Source organism: Fringilla coelebs (assembly GCF_963513975.1).
Source record: "Fringilla coelebs genome assembly, chromosome: 1".
NCBI lineage: Eukaryota > Metazoa > Chordata > Aves > Passeriformes > Fringillidae > Fringilla > Fringilla coelebs.
In genome coordinates, this window is record NC_140028.1 from 80,207,886 (window position 1) to 80,232,540 (window position 24,655).

The window sequence follows — 24,655 nt, forward strand, 5'->3', positions numbered from 1 at the left end:
CCATAGGCTTTATGCTTATGTGCCAGAAATAGAGGCCCTTTTCTTTAAAAAATAATAAAAACAAAAAATAAAAATTGACCAGTAAAGACAATTTAATAGGGGTATTTTGAGTGTATAGAAAAGTTTGTCAGTGGAGAATATCTGCAGAACCAGGTCTGCACCTCAATATTATTCAATTAAAAAAGAAAAGATTAAAAAAAAAATCTATGTACAATAATTTAATGTTGCAAATGATACTCTGTAAAAGGGTAATATTTTTTTACTTCTTCATTCTGTTTCCATTCCTTATGTCCTAGCACAATAGTTCTCTACTGAATTACTATTTGATTTTTTCATAGTAAGTTTTAACTGTGAAGAGGAAATGAGCATCTACATTTTTCTTGGGGAGATAATTCTATAGTGTAAGAAATATCAGGGTTTTCATATTGAATTTCCTCATAGTCCATCTCTATATCCCTATTCATACTTCTATATCGAATATCCTGTGTTTCTTAAGAGAAGTATCTTGTAGACCAGCTCTGGTATTTAGGCTTTTTTTCCTCTGTTCTTCTCAAATTTCAAAGGTGCAATTCTACTGTGGAAAGTTGCTTGAGCTTAAGGACATTTCTTGTTTCATTTGTTTAAATTATTTTAAGCATTCTATAGTTCAAGAACAGGCCAAGTTGTTTCTTAACCTTTGTGATATCAGAAGAAATTTTATCTTTTTTACAATTATTTTTATGTCACAAAATCTTCTTCCTCTTGTTTCACTTTTCACTTCAGAAGTTTTAATTTCAGAACTATGGGTGATGCATGAGCAGAAAGGAACACAGCTTGACTTGCTTCTTCTGTGCTGCATTTGAGGCATGACTATGAATTAAAACAATATTTCTACTAGGTTATTGGGAAAATATGATCTTGAATACACTTCCAGTTAATAAAATTTGGAATCCCCATTTTTGTTGAATTATTTTCTAGGCTAGAGCTATATTGCCTCCTAACAGTCACAAAATACAAGATACTGTCTTAGAAGGAATTGTACTTGAAATTATTTTTAAGTTACTACAAAAAATCCTTAAGAAAACTACAAGCTAGTTTAAAAAAAAATGGTTTTTTTTTTAATTAATAATATTTTACGTGAAATTATATAAATTTATTTACGATTGATGGTTGAAAAAGGTTTGAAAGGAATTGCTGTTGATACAATGATAAACAATACCAATTCACAAATTTAGCCTTTTCTAGTTTTGTGGTTATCCCTATTGCTAAAACCAAGAGCCTAATGCAGTCGTATAAACAGATTTCCAGTTAGCCAATTTCTATTTTTTGCCACTGACCATATTTCTGACAGTCCACTCTTGTTCCTTTGATCAGTCCATTTGCATTCTGTGACTCTTGCTTTTAAAATATGCCCAAAATGTTTTTGATTTTTGCTCCTAAATCTTCATTATCTTTCATCTTCCCACGCATCTATCCTTTTCCATGCTATCATTCTGATATATGTCTTTCTTTTATGACTTATTCTGATGTTTCCCAAAGTGTAACTTGAAATCTGTGATCCACAGCAATTAGTAAAAAACTCGTATATAAATAGTCCTTTTTTGTCTTAATCCTTGTCCAAGTAGGACTGTTGTATGAAATAAAAACAATAATTTCCAGGAAAAAAGATGGGCAAAGAAATGTGCAGTAAGCCCTAACGACTGCAGAAATACGCCTTTATGAGAAGGGATTCATGAGTCTAAAAGCATGTCTGGCTTCATTAGACCAGCTAATATAGCTGGATAAAAGATATTACCTCTTTCCTCAGGCTTTTACTATATTGCAAATGTGTAAATGAATGAATTAAATCAGATTGCATCACCAGTAGAAACATGTTTGTATCAACGATGCAATGCAACTCTCATTTTTGCTTTATTTTTAAGAGCTTTTCATAAAATCAAGAGAAAGACCTTTAACACATGGGGTTTTTTACCTCTAAAAATTACAGTGCTCATAATACCTTGCAATGAGTTTAGTGTTGGTAAGTACAGCAGCACATCGATGACTTGCGAAGAAAAATGCAGTGGGTGAAATCTGGCCCTTACTGCTATTGCTGTGCAAAAGCTGGCTGTAAAACAGTGCAGGGTTGGCTGAACATCAGTGACAACAAATATTCTGGCACTGTTGTGCCCGATGCTGAAGGCACTCATCCATGGCACGGAAGAAAACACACTGGCATTGCTTTGGAAAAGATCAAACTTCCCCTTTGGTCAGTAAGTTGCAGATGGCAGCATATGTGTTAGCAGGTGGGGAAGCTGTTTACTCTCTTTGGCTCTCACTCTGGTTCCCGTTGGATGTTGCTGTGTTGCCTGGTGCCCATTCTGTATCCTAATTTGAGCATTAGTTGAAACAAAGCCCTTCATTTACACAGTGGATGGGGTTGAAAAGCCTCTTCATGTCTTGCTTTCTCTCTGCATCCCTGCTGACTGCTGTTCAGGCTTGTTCCTAAAGATTTGTCATTAAATTACAAATCTGAAATTGCTGGAGAAAAATTAATTTTTTTTTTCAGCAATCAAAAGATAATATCTCATCAAGAAATCAAATGAAAAGGCATGGAAGGAGTCCTTAGAATAAAACCCAATCAGTTCTGAAGGAGTGGAGACCAGCTGGTGCTGGGTACTGCAACCTGATATTCCTCTATTGTACCACTGTAATCTGCTTGAAGTGCGAGATTAAGGATAGAGCTACTTCTTTTTCAAATCTGAGCATATTCCTGCAGTCTTTAGGGTTTACTGCACATTTCTCTATTTACCCTTTTTTTCCTTTGTACCTGGAATTAAAAGCCTCTTTAATTCACTTCCCTGCACAAGGCAAGCCCAGGAAAGCAACTGAATTTTTCTTTTTGAAACTGTCTTGGATTTGTCTCCAAAACACATACTTGTCCAAATAGCAACTTAGTTTGGAAATAATCCTTGATTCACAGTCATATGGAAGGTTTCCTTCTTTTAAGATGTCTGAAATTTGTGGGGCAGTGAAATAAAATTTCCAGCAAAATTTCTCCTTACTTTTGTCAGTGAAGGTACATAAACTAATGCCTAAATTGTTAGCTCTCCTCAAAGCAGTATGGCCTATGGAGAGAAGAACAGGTTTTTGCTTGTCTTCAGTATTGTCCTGCTGGGTGTTTCTGGGGGAACTGGTGCACAAATAGGAGCTTTTCCTACCTCTGAAACAGTGATAATGACACTGACCTTCTTTGTAAGAAAGCTTTAAAAACTAGGGATAAAAGCATTATATAAGAAGTAAGTATTATTATCATCACCCCTAGCAACTAGCAGCCTGCTTCTTGACAGCTGAAAGAGCAAGTCTCAAGTGACAAAAATCCCAGACCTAAATTTCTTCTCACTATTTTAACTCATGAAACTCTTTCACCCCTTTTTCCACTACTTTGTGCCAAAAATCTACTTACATTATTAAGTGGCTGGTGTGGTCATTCTGCCTCCAGCTGCTAGAGGGAAGGGAAGGCTGTAATGATCCTGGTCAGGTTTTGGGATCCTGTGTTCCTCCAAAGATATCCTTGCATTGCTCAAACAGATCATAAACTGTTTCTAGTCTGGGCTAAATGTCTACCCATAACTCCACTAGTAAAATGAAGGACAGAACTATAAGCAGTGAACAATGTTATTATTTTACTCCCACTAAAATCAAGATCTGTGTTTTTGCAGGCATACTTTGTACAGCCTGTCATTCCCCTGTGAGAAGTGATGGGAGAAATGCTTGCCATACTGACTCTAAAAGCAAATGCTTTTAAAATTACAGAGTTCATTCAAAGCTTGATAAAGGTATATTAATATGTGTTATGACAGGAGCTGTGTCAAATTCCATGATAAAATGAACAAATCAGGAATGTGCTCATATTTTAAGCTACAGGACTGTTATGAAAATGTATTTCCTTCTAAAACAGTGCACAAGAAAAAGACATTGGAGTTGTGACAAGATACTGTCACTTTTTCAGCTCTTACTTGTGATCTGAAATTTTCCTAAAAAGTATTCTAATGAATTTTGCTGAAGTGGGAGAAAGATTCCTTGCTTTGAGTGGGGATGAGGGGGGGTGGGTAGTAAAAGGAAAGAAGTGCATGTTCCTGGATTTCCTGTGCTGCAGGGTGCCCTGCAACAGCCAGTGGGTTGGTTCCAAGCAAAGGCACTCACTTCCCCTGTAGAAATAACGTCAACGTGATTTCTTTGGAACACAAGAGCGTTGATATTCACAGCATTCTTTTCTGCATTTAGTTCCTGTGAGATTTTAATGAAGATGAAAAATCCCAAATTTGGAAGTGATTTTTAAGCAGAGTTCAGGCCAGATCTCTCCTCATTTGAATTTTGATTCATGAACTGAAATGGAATGAAAGTGTAAAAATATACCTTCTAACAAAAGGATACTAAAACAGCATAAATCAGTCTGTGAAATAAGATTATTTTATATCCTTCAGTTTGCACCTAGATGAATGTGTCTTGTGTTCTGCTATGGATTTTTTTCCTTTTAGATGGGCATCTCTGTTTGATGAGGTGTGGTACCTAAAGCTACTGTTGGTGAACATTTTAGATGATAAAGTGGGGATTTTTTTCTAATATATGCATATATATGCATTCAGAGATGCATATAGAACAAAAAAAAATCAGGTGCATATAAAATATAATCCATGCCTGTTCCTGAAAACTTCTTCCAGAATTCCTCTGTTTCCTATTCATCTTCCCATGGCAGAAGCAAAAAATGTGATATCCCCATTCAGTTTCTTTTTATTTTTGTTTCTGAAACTTCTCATTTGTCTAAAAAATCAGTTGCAAAACATAAAATATAACAGTACTCCAATATGCCATGACCCAGACACTTATGTGCACTGTCTATCTGCTTAGCACAAGTGAGAAATTAAGTGCAAATTTAACTTTAAAATATGACTTTCACTGTAAATTAGACCACTAGTAGTTGAAACGCCTTTGGTAGAACAAAAGGCATTAATGTCTGTTGTCATCAATGCACAAGAAATATGCCAATGGAAGTTTCTTATACTTCTCTTTGTTCTGTTTGTGACTGTTTTGTTCTAAAGACAGTCATTTAATGAAAGGACTGAAAATTTTAGGCATTTTGTGTATGATGGTGGTTGCATTTAGGCTACTTAACCTGGCATAATGAGGAGCCTGTTTTGACATTTCACTGAAAAATGTAACCCTCTGTGGGAGATCGTCTCCAGCATTATTTTGTACTAAGACTACTTATCAGAGTAAGCTTGTAAGTTTATGACAATAGCACAAAAGCCAGTTTAAGTGAAAAAAGAAACAGAAAATACATAGTTATTACAAAACAAGACCTCCATCAAGCTGGAATGGCTTTATGTTTGTTTGTTTTGTTTTTTTTTTCCCTTGTAACATTCACTTGACATTTTTCTGTATTCATTTTTACTCCTTTTTCTAAGCTTATTTGTTCTTAACCCTGGAGAGAGCCCATTCAAAATCGATTTAAGTCTGTTCAGAATGATCACTAAATCTAACAGTATTTCCTTGGGAGTTACTAAATTTATCTTGGTCCTTAGCAATCACAAGTAAGTTTTCTGCTAGAGAGTGAGTTAGTCTTGTAAATTCTAAGTTTTCCCAACTGCTTCTTCTCCTTTGCAGTGAACCACAACAGAGTGGTTCTGAGTGGCAGAAAAGAGATACTTGGTGATATTGGCACCATAAAAATTACTTTTCTCCTTTCTCTTGAGCCTCTTCAAAGGTCCCAAGACCTTGAACTCCCCAGTGAGAAATGTCTGACATATTAGTCAGTCCCGTGGATCCAGAACTTTGGTCAACAAGCACAGTTGACTTCACAGAGGATGAAGTAGTGCATAAATATGAAATACCCAGCACTCCAGTGCCTCTGTTCTCTCACAGAGGGAGGAAAATCTGCAGAAGCAGCACTGAAAGGAATTCTGACCTCTCATTTCTCTCTTTGCTTTTTGGTGCTCAACCAGTATGGCATATCCCACTGTAAATCAGAAATTTTGCCCATTATTGGACCTATATTATTTGCCTATCCAGCTGAATCCTGGTCTTCACTGGTAATTTTTTTTTCTACCTTCTCTAAATTGTACACATCAATGTCACTCATCTTGAAATGCCAAGGAAGCTAACAGCTAAATCAGTACTGTTTTTTATGGGACAGCTCCAAGGCGTTTTCAGTGTCAATTAGCTCCTTCCACCACGCTGGGGTAGGAGTATCCATGCTGCATCCAGGTGTAACATGGAATTGGTGGTCAGAAACGACACACACTCAATGGTCCTTGAGACAAACAGCCTTGAGTTTATTCCCACAGCTCCTTTTGTAGGAGCTCCAATTTCCTTCGCTTACACATGCGACTGGTTTAGGTCTTAGCACCATCCAGCTCTCTGGCAGTGACACATCTGCATTTAGAGCTGAATGACATTTGCTGATGCTCCCTGTGTAGATTTGAATCCAACCTATCCTTGCCCACCCAGGGACTGCAATGCTACATCCAAGTTTTCCAAATGTGGGCCTGTAAAGCCAGCAATAGCCATCATATTCTAAGAGGCCTCTCATAACCTTCTTTTCCTCCTCTGTGTCTTTGGGAGTCAACTTTGTTAACTACTTTTATGCATTGTAAGAATGCTGGAAATTCCCAATAGTTTTGTGAAATTACTTGTTTTACTATGTCAACTACTTGAATTTCTGTGATCTGTAAATCCATGTAGATAATTTTTTTACATTTGAAGAATTACAGGGCTCTTGGACTTGCCAGTGAGCTAATAGGAAAGCATGGGCAAGTCTCATTCTGGAAACAAAAGCTCTGTCTATCTCTCTTTAGTGGCTATGACTATGGGGATGAGAAAACCTAGAGTGAGAGAAGGGGAAGGAGATACCTTTTTTTGGTTGATTTTCTGAACTTTCTGCTCTTCCAAATTACCGCAGTGGTACCGTGACATGGTGATACTGAGCACATGCCTTTACCAGAGCATTCTGTGAGGTGACTTCTATTATCCTTCTTTCTGCTTTCTGTTACTGAAGAAAAAAATACTAAAAAAACCAACCAACCAAAAAAAAAAAAAAAAAAAAAACAAAAAAAGCCCCCAAAAAACCCCAAACTAAAACAAAAAAAAAAAACCCACTAAAACAAAACAAAACCACAATCAAACAAACAAACAAACAACAACAACAAAGAAAAAACAACCCTCAAAAAAGACAGAAATGAACTTGTTTCTATGTGGAATATGTAATTTTTAAGGTATAATTTTTGTGTCTTCAGGGAAGAAGAATTTCTCACACCCTGTTCCTGTTATCCTGCTTTTGCTAGTAACCTCTTTGAAGTCACACTGGTATCTTTTGATGTGTCCTGCTCCAGGTCTTGACAACTTAAAACTTAGTCAACTCCAGGGGTATATACCTTGCCTTTATCTGTTCTTTCTTGAGCATAGATTTTCATTTTTCTCTCCTCTGTCATTTTACTTCACTTTGTGATATTCAGGCTTCTGATGACAATTTACAAGATTGCTGAAAGATGTCCTCTACTGTGTAAGATGAAGTTTGGTATACAACTTCTCTAAGTCAGAAAAGTTTATTGTATATTATCTTTCTTTTTAGATTTTGCTTGGATTTCACTTCTCTCCTCTCCCCCAGTCATTACTCTTCAGGGACAGGGGCTTTTATTCTCCCTTTTTCCTCTATCCCATCTTGAGGCAATGTCTAAAAGTTATGGAAATTGAATTCAAAGACTAATGGATTCCTGTGTACTTTCATTTTCCCAGCAACAGGTTGAGAACATAGGCTCCATTACTCTTTTGTTTTCACCTCCAAAAGACACAAAACAGAAATATGCATTCTTATGTCATCAAGTCACACACTAATGCCCTGTAACTGCATCACATCCGTGTAAATAGCTGCCACATATTTGCAGGTTATTTTGATATTTCTGTGACACTAAAGTTTTTTGTTTTCAACATAGTGTCACAGACCTGATGTGCATCTCACAGCAAGCTGTTCAGATGCTTGTTTGGAACAAGAATCACACAGACATTCCTTCCCCCCCGGAAAAGGAGCTCAGAGTGATGAAACTTGAAATACATCCTTGGAGCTGACAGAAGAGTATGGTAAAAGGACTAAATAAAGAATAATAGAGAAATATTTTTTATAAATATCTGAAATTCAACATAGTAGAAAGATAATTAGGAGTGTGTTCTTATGTCTGGCTGAGGGGTCTCTGAGGCTGGAGACTCTTTATTATTTTTATGGTAAGAGATAAGTCCTTCAATAGTCCACATGACATTGTCAATTTGTATCTTAAGTTTTGTTATAAAAAGACCTGAAAAATGGCTAATTAATATAGAGAAAACCTTGAAACATTATTATTTTGTAGGTGTTTTGTTTGAAACATCTGTAGGTGTTGATTTTCCCTAAAGTCAACATTAAAAATGGAAATGCTATGGATAATATACTTCCTATATTGTCAAAACTATTTTTTCATTTCCATAAATTCGAAGTTTTATATTCTTTTTTTTTTTTTAAATGTGGATAAACCCTTCAACTTTGTTAGATCACATGATCCACTTATATTCCTTTTATTCTGTGTTGTGAAAAAATAAGTGCATTGCAAAAAGCATATCCAGCAAATGTATTTTAAACAAAAATATATACTTGATGACTGTCATTAAGGCTGTAGGAAATAAGCAAATACACACTTCTTTGAAGGACTAGAACATGAACAACTTTAATAAAATACTAGTTAGACTTTGTTTTTATTTCTTGGCTCCCTTTTCTTAAAAAAAACTATCAGTAATATACCTGCTTTTTCTAATTGTCTCAAAGTTCCAAAATAAGATTAGTATATAATAACCTTCCTTTCATTATTGATGCTAGCTTAACTATTCAATTTCTTTGAAGGTATATTAAAAATTGTTTCCACATCTGCCAGAATAAACTTTAATAGTTCCTTAGATCCCTAGGCATCTACCTGTTCAGTCCTATCGGTGGTCACCTGTTCATGTAAGAAGATATGTGTGAGTGAGCTTCACCACGAAACTGTGTCATTATGCCATGTAGCAATACACATTGCAAGTCAGAGTGCCTTTATTTGTAATCACTTTTTCAAAATAGCTTTCTTCTGCTTTCTACACTGCATTCCCATTACAGAGCCCTCTCTCCATATTGTTCTTGGACAGTACATTGCAAACACTAATCTGATAGAAGAAGGTGCATTCAAAAATGAAGTATTGCACAATACAAAGTTTCCTTAGTTCAGAAAGATTGGGCAGTTCTTTATGATTGACAAAATACATGAGTAAGTAGTCTTTTTATAAATTCTAATTTATTTAATAAAAATACAAAAATATAAATATACATATATAAAAATATCAGGATGAATCAACACACAGACATTTTTAACTCAATAAATATGGCAGTAATATTAATCTTTTTAAAGTATATTTTTGAGATTAAGTTACAATGCAGATGCACACTATCCAACATAGTAGGAAAGGTAAAGCAAAGCAATTTAAAAATATGGAGTTTCCATGTAATTATCAAAGGCGCAAAAAGCCTTTTATTGTCTTTTCATTCCCTATAAAACCCTTTCATCAGAGGTTTCTAGGCATAGAAGGTTGGTTATAGTGTTTTTTAAAATCTCAATCGTTCATATTCATTCACGTTGACTTATTGATTAAGCAAACCCTTACTAAGACAACACCTATTTTTTTGTAAATTTTTAATTCCCAAGTAAGAGAGTAGGCCACTTTATTTATCTAGGAACATAGACATGAATTCCACTAACACTGACCAGGTCACAGATTACTTTCTCAGTCTCGATCACTGTCCTCTCCACCATACATATCTGCTAGTTTTTTAAACCGGGGTCCCCAGTCACTGAGGTAATCGTAGTCTTGGTTGCCTTCTGTGGTGAGTGATTCCAGGGAGCTGAGTGAATTTGCTATGGAATCATTTCCTTCGTAAGCATATGTTGCTAATGAATCATAAGGAGGGGCAGCTGGGTCTGAATCATTTTCCTTTAACCTTCTGTGAATAAAATCTTGAACATCGATGTTTTCCCAAAGAGGGGCAGTCCGCCTTATCTGAAATATTGTTTCTGGGATAACATCTCTTCTCATCTTACTTTCCTCCCTTGCTTCTGGGTTTCTCAGTGTGCCAATGTCAAAAGCCTGGGTGTCTTCTTCCCCACCTCCTTCATCATTGTAGGTCACAATATTGTCCCGAACATCATCTTTTGAGATGATCAAGGGCTCTTTCTTCCTCTGTCTCTTGAGAGCCGTAAACAAGACAACCAATACTAAAAGGAAACAAAAAGTGAATGAAGGAACAGATCGTTAGAAAGTAAATAAATTAGGCAAAATTTTAACTCATCTTTTGACCTGGAAAGGTTTTAAGGCTGAAATGGGATTTTTAGTAGGAATGTAGTCTATCTCCAAGTTAATAAGGGAAAGTATTAATGATTTGATAGCAATCAAAAACTTATCCTTTTTTTAAACTTATGGAAGAAATTATCAAAATTTTTTATATTTTAAATAAATTTGTTACTAAGCTGAAGTTGAAAAGTAAATGATACCATGCAATATTATCCTGCTAAGGCTTGATTTTGGTTTTAATTTTGTAAGTACCACCTTTCTGGCTGTCACTAACGGCCCTTTCATCAAATGTAGTTGAATCTCCATGGCAAAAGTTATTCACGCTCTTGAAAGCTAGTGATTTAGGTATTCCCAAGTGTCTAATTCACTTTTAAATATGGTATCTACAGGTCCCTCTGAAAATAAGAACCTGAAGACCTTAGGGTATCAATATAATTGACAAAGCTACTTTTGCTTCAATGACTGCAAGAATTGAAATCCTGTCTTTGTTACTAAATGTTTCTTTTGAAAAACATGAACCCCTTAGTTTATGAAGTGCTAGTTGAATAACTCTTCTGAAGAGGTAAGGATTGATACAAAAATGAAGCTCTCTAAGGAGAGATAAAAAAATGAAGTTAGGATTTTGTAAATACATTCTGGTGTCTAAATACTATTGATTTCAGTAGCAATTCAATGCTTAAGTGCATGTAAGAATCTGACTCTCTCTCCAGTAGCTGGAGTAAATAAAAGAGGCCAGAAAGTCCATCTGTCAATGAGACATAACAGCGATTGCTGAACCATAAATTACAACAGTGGTGAATGGTTTAGTTGAGTCCTAAGAGCTAAGTTTTTACTCTGAATCACCTGAGTATTGGTGAATAAAAGCTAAGATTTGACATGCTGCAGGTAGGGAGAGGGGAATGAAGATCTTCCACATGCCATGATACTAAGTTGTGAATATAAAATTAATAAAAATATATTTCATTCTGTATTGTTTAGGTTTTCCGTCTTGTACTTGTACAGAGGCCCTTTTCATAATACTAGATGAGAAACTACACACTTTAGTAAGTTTAAGAATTCCATCTAGGAGAAAAAGGCAGACGACTGAGAGGTTATTATGAAGTGTCTTTCACAGCCTGGTACTTAATATGTCTCACCTATGTTGGGCATGTTGATGCCAGCTTACTATTATAACATGCTACCTTGTTGAAAAATTAAATAAGATGCTGAGTATCACACTAGCTGTAGACTAAAAATCCTGTTTGGATACTCCCCAGCTACATTTGTTTGACTTATGTCAGAAGTGCTAAGGAGGGCAGGGCCTCTAACCCTGGGGCTGAGATACAAAGTGGTCATACTTGTTCTGCACGGCAATGGTCCCTGATCCTCTTCTGAGCCTCACATTCCATTGCTGTGACCCTAAGGCACATTTAACTTCGAGAAGTACAAAGTTTAGTACAGATTTGTTCAATCTGTACTCAAGCATTGCAGCTGATCAGACCAATGTTTTCATTCTGAGTGAGTAAGGGCATATGTTTCATGCTCCGTTTTTCCTGCTCTTGTCAGGGCATGCAGGATGGCTTTAAAGATGCAGGGCTTGTTGACATGATGATAAGAACTATGCAAGGTGAAGAGCTAGGTCTGGCAGAGCTTGAACCATAATTTTCTCCTGGGAATGGGGCCTTTCAAGTTCTGTCTCTCAGCAGACTATCAGCAGATTCCCTGACTATGCCTGGGCAACATCCTGGGGAACCCAAGGGGGCTGATGCTGAAACCAGGCCAGCAGCGACTCCTGAATCTAAGCAGTTTATCCGTTTGCTGGAGCTCAAGTATTCTCCCTCCCTTAAGCCCAGTACAGATACATTTTATAGATATTGCCCTTCTTCTAATACCTATAGCAAATATTAAAGGATCACAGAGTTATCTTGAATCCAGGGTAAAAACTGAAAAAAAAAAATATATATCCTCTTATAAATGTATAAACTAACACCTGTAGCTTCCCACTGACCCCTTGGCAAGCTATGTTTGCTAGGGCTGGTGAGAAAGGAAAGAGTTTTTCTGCAGAGTTTTACTGGAAAGTAGAGGTGATGACACTTTTCTTGCAAAATGTGCAAGTTGAAATTTTTATGTTCTTAACACCAGATAATGAGCTAACATTTATTCTACTTCCTTCATATGTAACCACATCTTTTTAATACTTCTGCCTTCCAAACACTCATCTGACTTCTGTTCTTATTTAATCAGCAGTTCTCACTATCGCTTGCAAGAAATTGAATATTCCTATCCTATGGTTTTGAGCTAAATGTTTTCTGAACAGGAAAAATCCAAATCTTTCAGCATTAAATAGATAATATAATTCATAACATTGTTGCAAAACTTAGCAGAGCTTCAGAAATATGATTTTAAAGTTCTGGATCTAAATGAAGATCTGCTTATGGTATGAACATTACTCAAACAAGCATGGTAACTAAAACTGACCATATATTTTCAATTGTATTTAATCTGAATAGCACAGTCTCACACAATCTTCTAAAGAGTAATGGTGATATTTTTCTGCAGGATCATGTGAATAAGGGTTTTAAGAACAACCAGACCCTTGAAGTGACTAGATCTTTGTCTGGTCAAGTAAACATCTCATCACAGATACCTACCTAGCAGGATAATGATGCAGAGGAGAATGGCCACCAGTGCCCCCGTGCTGAGGCCGGCAGGGAGCAGCAAGGCCTCGGCGCTGCAGGACTGCATGTTCCCCCGGCTGTCACAGGCACACACCCGGATGGTCAGCGTGCCCGTGCTGCTCTGGATCGGGTAGTCGTTGTCAAAGATAATGATTGGCAGAAGATAGGTACTCGTCTTACTACGGCTGTATCCATTTCTCCTGGTCAGAATTCCTGCTGTGTTATCTAGAATGGAAGCAGAGAATCGATAAATGTTTCTGGATTAAGTTTCATGTGACATTGGGGAGGGAGATGTTAAGGTCAGCAGTTACCTTTGTTGTCTACAACAGAGAAGTTTGGATGAACAGCAAATTCTGGCGCCAACTCAAAGAAAAATTTGTGTCCTCGAGGAGGCTGATCTTTGTCAATTGCACTCACGGTCTGTATGAGCTATAAAGGAAAGAGTATTTCATGCTATTTTAGAAATCTTGTGTTTCAATTCTCTGCTTTTCATGTCCCGTAAAAATCCAATGGCTCTCTATCTGAAGACAAAAACTGATGTCCTGAGCCAAATTTTTCCCACATAAATACAGTAGAGGTTACAATAAACAAATTATTTTATGGTTTAAACACATAACAAAGGATGAAAAAGAGTCCAGTCCTCACTGTAGAAGAGCCATGTGCTTTGATTTGTACTCACTATCTTGCAGTGATACAGAAACATTTGCCCTTCTGAATAAGCCATAAACCTCCTGTGGCTTCATGTAGCAATGACAGAGAGTGCTGTGTAAACCAGTTGTTAAGTGGGTCTAATTCTCAATCCACCTCATCTGCTCCTGGCGATAAATTGGAGTACTGCACTGGCAGGATTCTCAATTCTCCTGGGGTAATAAAAAGAGAATCTTTACTCCCTCCTAAATTGAAACCTCTGGCTGTGGAGCTTAATAGCTGCCCTAACAAGGCCACTCAAGCCCAGCTGGGAAGGAGTGATAATAGTGCCAGAATAGGGTCAGAGCAGAGTGGGCTGTAAAAAGAGAGGCTTCAGCAGTACCTCTGGATTGTATGAGCTTTCCCGTTGCATCAAAACATGCAAACGTGTGTACTCATGTTTATGTAGACACATACAAATGCTAAAAATTTTACTATTTTTTTAATCTATCTTCTCCTGGACTGACAGGGAGGCTAAAGGAAACAGCTGCAGAACTGAGGAAGGAAAAGTTACATGGGAACAACTGTGGTTTATTAATTGACTTGCAACATTTATTGCCATGCCACAGTAACTCCAGAAAGCTCTGTGAGTGGCTGTTCTGTCATTTTGCCTTCCTGGTGGGTGTCACGCTAGAGAGTAACCCCTAGTCCACCTTGGCTTGCAAGGACAGGTTTGCATTCAATCACAAGATGACAAAACTGGTAGCATGAGCATAGGAGTGAGTCTCAACTGAGGATGCTATAACTCAGTACAGGTTCATTTCCATGGCACTTAGAGGCAGAATGAGTTCAGCAGCCAGACATTTTTTCTTTCAAAGCCAAGATGGAGCCAATGACTGTCTTGAGTTTTCAGGTGTTTCCAGTGTTCAGGATGTCTTTAAATCCCACAGATATCAAAGCCACTTGTCATCAAAGGCTTTTTTTCCCCTCTTATTTCCAGAGAAGGTGCAGCTTGACTTCTTCCAGAAATACTGTAATTGAAAAGTAGCACTAAATGATCTGTAAGCTTTGTGCCAATCAAATAAGGAATTCCTTTTTCATATATACTGTCTTGGAACAGTGGCCTTAATGGGACTTGAGGATACAGTTAAATTTTTGAAGGTATTTAGTATCTCACAGAATGAATCGTTATATTGAAGTGGTTTTTTGCTGTTATCATTCAGATACTGCTAGTGCTGTACTGCACCATGAATATTCGACCCATTTTTTCTAGTTAGCTTTAGATAATGTGATTACAGGTAATCATATTGAATAATAATTTTAAAAAATCCAAAGCAAAAAAACCAAAACACAACACAGAAACAGTTGAGGGGTCTGCCTTTAGCTCATTCACTTTCCAACATCTCCTTCTAAAAAAAGCACAAAATATTTTTTATAATTTCTTTTTACTTTTGAGGTATATTGAGGAACTTGAATAGTAATTTTTAAACATCAGCCTTGCACAAAAGGATGTGACTATGCTCAAAGCAGGATTGTGCAGTTTTTCTAAGTGCAATTAGAGTAACAACTACATATAAAAATCTCATCACTTTTAAAGCATTTAATGTTCATTGATCTTTGATTTGTATTTTTTTTAAATGTTTAGCTGTTTCACAAGATTAGTCAAGTCCTTGTTTATGGTGAAGTATCCTGTTTAGATTGTTTCTGCATTACAGTTTATGTCAATAACTTTACAATGTTCAATTGCTTTTATCTTTCCTGTAATCTGCCTCTGAGAATGTTAGTACAGAAAGCAAGACTAGGATTTGGCTTTATTTTAGTTCTCCACAGGTTAAAAATATTGCTAAAAAACACCCCAATTATTTTGATTGGGCCAAGACACCAAATTTAAATGAGAAAATATTCCTTTCTCATTAGCACAAATTTGAAAATACAGAAGAAATAGAAAAGTACCAGGGAGAAGAGAAAATTAGAGTAAGTTACAACGTTTGTGCAGTTTACAATTACTTGCTGAAAAAGTAAAGGAGAAAATATCCTGCTGCAATAACTATCAGAAACTGTAGTTGAGTATCTTGGGTCTTTTTTGAGATGTAATCATTCGGCGTTTGTAAGATTTGAATCCCTTCATGTGCAAATCACATGGAGAAATACAATTGTACCAGGCACAGAGGAACCTAATTACAACAAATAATTGTTGTTGAGGGTAAGGCTGAAGAAGAAAAAAACCCAACCTCATTACCTGATCTAACTATTGGCAACATAAATTGAGAACCAGCTGTTGCCTAGCAGAAAAAAATGGGAGATTAAAAGAACAATGAGAAACTATGATTGCAGGTGAATTGTTCCAAGTGATGAACAGGTGAAAGGAAATTAGAAATCTTATCTAATTAGGGATTTTTCTTTTTCACTTATACAACTGTAAATAAAAGACAATTATGTCAATGATAATCACCACAGAAATTAAAGTGATCTAGCTATTTTTAAGTATCTCATTTATAGGAAGAAAAGCTAGTACTCTTTTGTGTCCACTTTGTGATTTCATTTCAGAAATATATTCACCCATTTTGATGCAATTATGGACATTGAGTTATGATCACTCTTCATCAGGACTTGAGAGCAGGGTCTCTGATGCTGTAAGATTTATGACAGAAGAGTTATTTTAAGAAAATTACTTTTACTCAAATACATTTCAAGCAGATCAAGCTTAGAAAAAATAAAACCATTCTCATTATTTTCTTCCTTTCATACCTTCCCCTGTGAATGAGCACATTTTAGAAAATACAGCAATATTGTCACTATTTTGATTGTCACTATGCATGTGCATGAACACTTTTGTGTATTTAAAAAAATAGTGTCATACTCTTGAGTGGATCTTAAAGGGTCAATTCAAGTTTTTAAGGTCACTTTTTTTTGAGGGTAATGAAAAGTTAAACATAGGCATTGACATGAAATTTTCTCTTTTACATTCAGGACAAGATGTTTGTAGCACTTTGACAATGTTAAATGAGTAGCAAGAAGAATTATTCCCAATGGAAACTTTTCTTAATGATCTTGGGACCAGTGCTCATTTAGCCATGCTGTTTAGCAGTGCTCTGACAATTACTGGTGTCTTGGGAAAAGTTCTCTTTAATATCTTTATAAATGACATAGGCATTGAGATCAGGTGCATCCTCAGCAAGTTTGCAGATGACACGAGGCAGAGTGGCGTGGTTGACACAACAGTAGGAAGGGATCCTGTCCAGAGACCTGGGAAATCTTGAGAAATAGACCTATGAGAATCTCACAAAGTTCAACAAGTCCAAGTACAAGGTGCTGCACGTGGTCCAGGTCAATCCTTGACAAGAGCACAGAATGGGAGAAGATGTCCTTGACAGCAGCCTTGCAGAGAAGAACTTGAGGGCTCTGGTAATGAAAAGCAGGACATGAGCCACCAATGTGCGCTCAGAGCCCAGAAGGCCAACTGTATCTTGGGCTGCATCAAAAGAGGAGTGGCCAGCAGGTCAAGAGAAGTGATTCTACTGCTCTACTCTTCCCTTGTGAGATCCCACCTGGAGTGCTGAATTCAGGTCTAGAGTCCTAACCGTAATAGAGATGTGGGTCTGTTGAGGTGAGTCCACTGTAGGGGAACAAAGATGGTTAGGGGTATGGAACACGTGTGCTATAAAGACACGCTGAGAGAGTTGGGGTTGTTCAGTATGGAGAGAAGGCTCTAGAGAGATCCTGTTGTCATCCTCCAGTACTTTAAGAGGGTCTATAAAAGAGTGGAATATTGACTTCTTGCACAGGCAATTACAATCCTGTTTCATATTGTTTGGTATTTCTGACCTGGGTGCTGTGATTTTAGAACTTGCACCACAGTCAAAACTAGGATTGTAGTTTATGTTCAGGCTATTTTACAGTTATTCATACTCATGTCTGAAAAAGTGGTTGGGGTGAGTGGACTGCCTAGAAACAGATTCCTTCTATGTAGCTCATATATCCTTAGGCAAAGACTGCTCTTCAAGTTGTTTTAAAGACAGCAAGCAAGTAGAAGCTAGGTGGGGGAATTCTGAAACAGGAAGGGTCTCTGTGCACTTCAGAGCATGCTGTTAGTGTTCCTGAGGCTGCACTTGTATACACAGAGAGCTACACAAGTAGAAGGTTTTGGTTGTAGGCTCAGCCTTGGGAATGCATTTAAAAGAAATATAGGAACCATTAAAACAAATGTTAAGCTTTATCAGCACAGAGGTCAGCACTATCTGGACGCTTTTAAGATGGGCTTTTCAGCGTGTGCTGTCTTGGCATGTCATGCAAATAAATGGCTGTTGCACCTTGGCTCCAGGGTGTACTCTAAAAAAACTACAGCCACATGCTTTGAAAAGTTCCTTGGAGAAACATGAACAAGATGAGGTCCACAGGTGGGCACATACTATATATTTTCAGTTTAAGCATTTCTACTAATAAAACAAAACCTGAGACAAATAGAAAGTTTGCAAAGAATTTTGCTGCTACTTCTTTTCAAAACAGTAATATATTGGTGGCTTTTATTTTATTTCTACACCTTTTTCTTTCTCAAAATTCTTTCTTTCAAAATTCACTATATATGGTGAAAAATAATGTCACTTTCACAGAAATTTAAGATGGTGAGTGTTGTATATTGCCTTTCTGAAGTTTAAATACAACATGATTATCATATAGCACAAAAATTGTACTTCCAGTCACAAAGACCACTAGAGAAAGATATTGTTAAGGTAGAGATACAGTAACAATTTTGAATTTTTTGTTTTTTCTGTATGTAACAGAAGAGAGGAGCAGACTTAATCCACTTGAAGCATTTGGGCTTTCATTTTTCATTATATCATGCTCTTAGTTAAACCTGGTTGTTGTACAACAGAGAAATAGACTTAAAAGCATCTCCAAGCACTTGAGAAAGAAATGTCTAGGAAATGTTAGTGTTTATTTTTGTCTAAAATTTTTTTAAGAAGTAGTATAGAAGGGAACAGAAATTCCGTATCTCAAAGCACTGGCTTTCTTGAAAGTTACTGAACTTATTTGGTGCTGCAAGTGTTTCTCTAGGAAGCCAGAAAGACTTCACCACTTTGTCTGCAATAAACAATGGGGAAAAAAATCCTGTGAAACTATGTATGGCAATCATGAGAACAATGTGTGCAAATGTTATGGGAAAACGATGGAAGAACAGCTTTTTTCCTCTTTCTTCCTCTTACCCCTTTTCCTGCCTGTATGATCTAGTAGGGTCAATCACTAGCTAAGTTTGAATGTTTTGCTAACAGCAAGCATAAATTCACGGGACAAAGGTTATGTAAAAGACTTGATGATATGGCCCATAGGAGTGTTTCAAAATCAATCCAGCTGTCAGTGGATGTCCATCTTGTCATTATGCAGCCTGAGTGATGACACTTGTACAGACACAATTCTAGGCTATACCCCTGTAAGGTGCTAGCTGAAGAAAACAGCCTCCATCACACACGTGCAAGCTTGAATAGATGCCTGCCACTTAACAAAACTTCACGTTCAGTAATGCAAAGCAGTTTGGTTTCCAGATCTTGGATCTGTTCCACAAATGTGTTGGCAGTTTTAAGCAGGACTGAGTGCTTATCAAAAGTTGGAAAACTCTCACTTCAATTCTTACTTAAAAAGACAGACTGTTAGCATGGGTCTCTCACTGAAATAAGCCAAAAGGTGTCTACCTAGTGAAGCAGCTGCAACATATATAAAGCCATGACTGATAATTAGCAATGCATGCTTGTGAAAAAGTGATCTCTCTCTGCTCTATTTTAAAAGACAGAGGGAGGGTATGGAGAGCAATGAATAGAAAAATCGGCCAGGTCTCTGAAGGAGGAAACAAACTTTCTACATTTTGATGTCTGAAAGCCTCTGAGTGGCAGGAAAGAATATTGCATTAGAAAGGAAAAATAGTGACCCAGGTTGTTTTCGTGATGGATGTTGAAATTGGCTAAATTTTTGCCAACAATAAACTATGCAATAAACTATGGAGCTAAATTTTTACCAGCAAGTTGTTCAGTTAAATCAGTCTCCTTCTCAAGTATATCTTCCTGGTTTCCATGGAGAGTACTCATCCTCTAATCCAGCTAAAAAGGCCCAATTAATTCTTGTGACAAGGGCATGAGAGAGCTTGTACCAAAGCCTTCCCCACAACAGTCCCTGGGGCTTCAGGATGAGGGGTTTCTAAATTGCACAAGAGAAAGTCTGCTCCCTACTTTTCTTTAGCCTGTGTACTAGCCAATGGAATAGGATTCTCATGGTGACAAATGTGTTTCAGCCTAATGAAGATGAATTTTTATTAAACCTTTATGATAAGGTTTCTTCCCAGTCATACCATTTTTGCTTGGAGACAAAAAAGTAGAAGAAACTCTGTAGGATTTTCTTTCCTCTGACCCTCCTAAGGCTATCTGAAAACCACGAGTGAAGGGTCTAATATTTGTTGATGCTGAGAATGAGTACTCTTGCTTGGTGGCAGAGAACAAAATTTGATCATTCTGATGCTTCCTGATGCACGTGAGACTTAGAGAGCAGTCCTGGTTAATAACTGGTCCTGGTTAAAAAAAAAAAAAAAACAACAAAAAAACCCCAAAAACCTAGATATATTTATCTTCTCAGTGTGATTCTTTTGTTATGGTACCAGATGCAGAAGCAGTGCTCTGATGTGTCAAGAAGCAATAATGGTTATAATAAAAAAGCTGGTTTAGGCAACCTCTGAAAGAGGTTGGGATAGTACTAAATGGACATGTTTCCATTTTTCTTATACTAAACAGGGGCTGCTAGACAAGAGCAATACAGGTTCTGGAACTTAGCACACTTGGCCAAAACATTCAAGTTCATATTTCTATATTCATTGCTATTTTAAGCACCAAAATAAAAGTACTCTCATGTATTAAAGGCAGTCTGTCTTCTGAAATACTAAGTCAATTACACATAAATGTTCAAATGTGAATTCTAGGTGCCTCTCTTGAAGACCTCGGCTGGTAAAAAATAGAAAACCAAAATGGATCTCGCATTTTCCTGCAGCTACACTTGGTGCACACTCTATTTCTAGTATTTTTGTGGGTTTTTCCAATGAGGGAAAATAATTGCTGAATATACCTTGGTTAATTAGATGTGTAGGAGGTCTGGAAAACAACATGCATACCTATCTAATGGGTCCCTGTCATAGCTGTTATTATGTAAGCTCAGAATTTACCAGAAAGGTAAATGATATTTCATATATTCATGGATATTTCACCAAGTATGCTAGACTAGATGGAAACTGGATTAAGGAAATTGACAGCCAGTATGCCTGGACTGAACTTCGAATATATGACAAAACCTGTGTTTGTTGGTTGGCAAAATTGCACAAGATTAATTTCAATTAGCTCTTAATTTCTAAGCTTTTGAACCTTTATTTTTGTTATGCAAATAAAATACATGGCTCACTTTTCTACTGGTCATCACACTGAGATTTTATTTACCTCAATTTTGTCTTGTGTAATGAGACATTGTTACACTAACAGAATTTAGGTTCTACGGCAGCTGTTTGAACTTAATGGCTAGAATTACCTGAATGCATTCAGCATGGAAAAAAGAAGCTTAAAAGTCATAATTTAAAACTCTCTGGGTCTAATAACCAAAAGCTTTTTGTACCTTCTGTAAGGCTTGAAATGTATTCTTAAGTGGCAATTTATGTCACTGGTTAACACAGGATGATGTGATTATAAACCTTAGTTGTTGTGAAAACTACTCTGTTTTCATTTTTCTGGTATGATAATTCCTTCCACTGTTTTAATTTATTTCATCACTTCCTTTGATGTGTATATTCATCTATTTATATAATTTACATGAAAAATAGTGAAACATTCTTTAAAAAAAGAATGAAAAAATTGTCAAATACCTCTTCAAAGGGAAGTGATTTTTTAAATCAAAGTATCTTCTTCCATCCTAATCCATTTTGCCTGAATTCTGATATTATGTTTAATGAATGAAAAATAAATAGAATCTTATGCAGTCTCCCTACAATCTATTGCATACTCTTTTTTCTCCCTTTTTATTTTCTTTTTCTATCTGTTAAACAATTCATAAAACATCACTTGAATTGGATCTGAATTGAGCAAGAACACGTCTTCTTGTTCTGCATAGAGTTCTGTAATACCTGAAAAGCTAAACTCATCCCAGGTACCATCTATGCTGCCTTCAGTGAAGTTTCTGTGACTTAAATAAACACTGGTAAAAAATCAGGTAAAGCATGAGTATGGCTCCTGATACGTGTCCATATCACCCATCTTCGTAAAATATTTGAATATTGTGTGGTCACTGTGCTCTTAAGAAAAACAAAATATTATACATTCTGATCCTTTCCACAAATTTTCTGTGAAGCCAGAGAGTTTTGGCTGTGTAATGACAGCCTAAAGCTACAGAGACATGAGGATAGACTTAAGCTGTTCTTAGGGCTCCATCCTGGCTTGTCTCTCTGAGAGCAGGAGCCCACCTATGTTTGTGCTAGTGAAAATAATGATCTCAACATTTTTCTTCCAGTCAAAAATTATTCAGTCTAGAGAAGAGCATGAGCCATTTTGGAGAGATAATCTTAAAGTACCCTATCTACTACTAAGTCCAGTTCTTTTGTAAATACTTTCAGAAAAAATATTTTTTCTCAGGATTTAAAACTGAAGGACTGACTGGCATTAGCATAAATAGATGGTGTTGTAATGGCAGCAATATTAAGACATTTTCACCATATGCTGGCTGTAAGTTCTGTTGGTTTATCTACTTACTCAAATCCAAATTATCACTTTGTTTTATCTACATTTTTTTTCTTGTCTCTTAGAACTTAACAGAATTCTGAGGTAGTTTAGAAAGGGATATACATAACCTTTGACCAGACTCGACTCAATACCAGACATTAACCTACAATGGAAACAGTTGTATTGCCCTTTTTTTTGAAAAAGTTTGGTTTACATATCTTCTTAACTGAGGCATAATAAAGATTTTCTTGCTTCATGTACTTGAAGGTGTTGCTACGTTAGCTAAAAATCTAGAAATAAATGGAATTATTGTACAGCATAAAACATTTTGTAGCATTATGTTAAACTATTTCTGAAAAATATTTTCTGATATTAGAAGTGAAATACCACCTTAAAGTGTCATTTTTTATTATATCTTATGCTATTGTACTAGGATATTATCCTTCATCTTTTATGTCCTCTTTTAAATCAGCTTGTATTTTCTGCAGAAGGTAGGAAGTGAAGAGGCTGGGTTAGTCTACTGCTGTTCAAACTAATATGTCGAAGTCTTCATGATGGCACTGCAGGATAGTTTCCTTACAAGTTCTTTGGTAATATAAGTATTGGTTTACCTGTCCTGCTTTTGCATTTTCACAAACAAATGTTTCATAGTAGTTGGCAAACTCTGGTGCATGATCATTTATGTCTAAAATCCGTATGAAGACAGGTATCTGGCTACTTTGTTTAGGATTATCTGGAAGAAAAAATATATTTCAATACAAAGAGATATGTATATGAAAATAATACCTTTTTTTTAGAATAGATATACAATAGATATTAGAAATTTTCAATTTTCTAGATTATACTAAAACAATTATATTTAATTCTCTGATGACATACATGACATATACATGAAAGCCCTATTTATAATTGAAACAAGTGTTTATATTATTTTATATATATATGTATATGTATATATGTATATATACATATAAAGTATGCTAAAATTGATTTGCATTACAAACAGGTCACTGAGTTGTTATGGAGTTATATTCTTTATGTCAGTTCAACAAATATTTCATTGCAAAAGTTGTTCCATGAGGCTGAGTTGTTAAGAACATTTACCTTTTTAAATCAATAAAGCAGTAAGAGTGTCAGTGAACACCACCACACACAAACACAAAATCATAAAAAACCCAGACCAAAATTGTCCTTCCTCCCCTAACTGTATAAAAAAAAATAATAAAATATATATGCAGGATATGATCATCAACCAATCTTCACAAACCTCCTAACTCAAGGTATAGCCAGAGACAATTCTCACACTATGCATATTAAAAATGCAGAACATTTTTAACCAAACAATGAAAAGCATTCAAGAGGAAAAGGTAAAAGATATAAATCTTTCTGAAAATGGGGATACGATTCATCTCTCCATATTACCCAACTCTCAGACTCTTAAGCACATTGACTCCAGGGGGATCTATAGGAGAATAAAGGAAGGCAGAAAAGTTTTTCACTAAAATCAGTCTGTTTCCCCCTTTGATGACTGTTGCCTCAGCAAAAAGGTAGGCAAGACACATCTAGCCTGAAAGTATCTAACAGAATAGCAAAGAATCCAGGTAAAAGATTAAGCCCAGGGCTTACTTCAGATATGGAGGGCAAAAAATTTCCCAAGCCTTGACTTCAAACAAAGCCATTTTCTGAGATAAGTTAAATCAGTTGAGCTAAAGCATAATTTTTTCTCATTTACAGAGGTTATTTTGACAATGTATTTGTATGTCAAGGACATTTTTTTCTCCTCTTCCTCCAAGGATTTTCCCAAAGGCTTAGCTTGGGATAGAGCCAGTGCATCACACCTGCACCAAACTCTTTGATGCAAATTCTCAAGGAACTGGTTAATTTATCTAATGTATATTGTACATGGGTTTTTTGAGCCTGAGATTCCTAAATATCTTTGTAAAAAACAGGCAAAACGTATCTTAAAATAATGAATTGGACTTTAATATGTGTGTTTAAAGATGTCTTGTCTATCAATAATATCTAGATAAAGGCAAAACTAATGAAACAAGGTAAGTCATAGAAACTGTAGAATTTAATTATTTTTTCAGCTCAAATATTCTTCTGAGATAAAATTTATCTTCATCTTACTGATTTCAGTTGCTATGACAGTGATGTTGTGCCAGGGAGTTTCTTCTCGGTCAAGTGGCTTCGAGAGGAATAAGGATCCATTTCCTGAATAGATGTTGAATATTCTGTCAAGGTCAGTGTGTCGATCTACAGAATATCTGTCAAGAT

At 36.2% G+C, this 24,655-nt stretch overlaps 1 protein-coding gene across 1 annotated transcript in view; it reads right to left on the reverse strand.

The window, feature by feature from the left end:
- Nucleotides 1–9,795: 9,795 nt before the first annotated feature.
- The window catches only part of CDH9 (cadherin 9), a gene marked incomplete at both ends in the record, with an annotated part of 66,240 nt that continues 51,380 nt past the window's right edge, over nt 9,796–24,655 (reverse strand). Inside the window, 5 exons of the mRNA XM_084208358.1 lie at nt 9,796–10,283; nt 12,990–13,241; nt 13,328–13,445; nt 22,990–23,111; nt 24,509–24,645. Of these exons, the coding sequence (XP_084064484.1) occupies nt 9,796–10,283; nt 12,990–13,241; nt 13,328–13,445; nt 22,990–23,111; nt 24,509–24,645 (1,117 nt within the window). The remainder of the gene's footprint in view (nt 10,284–12,989; nt 13,242–13,327; nt 13,446–22,989; nt 23,112–24,508; nt 24,646–24,655) is intronic.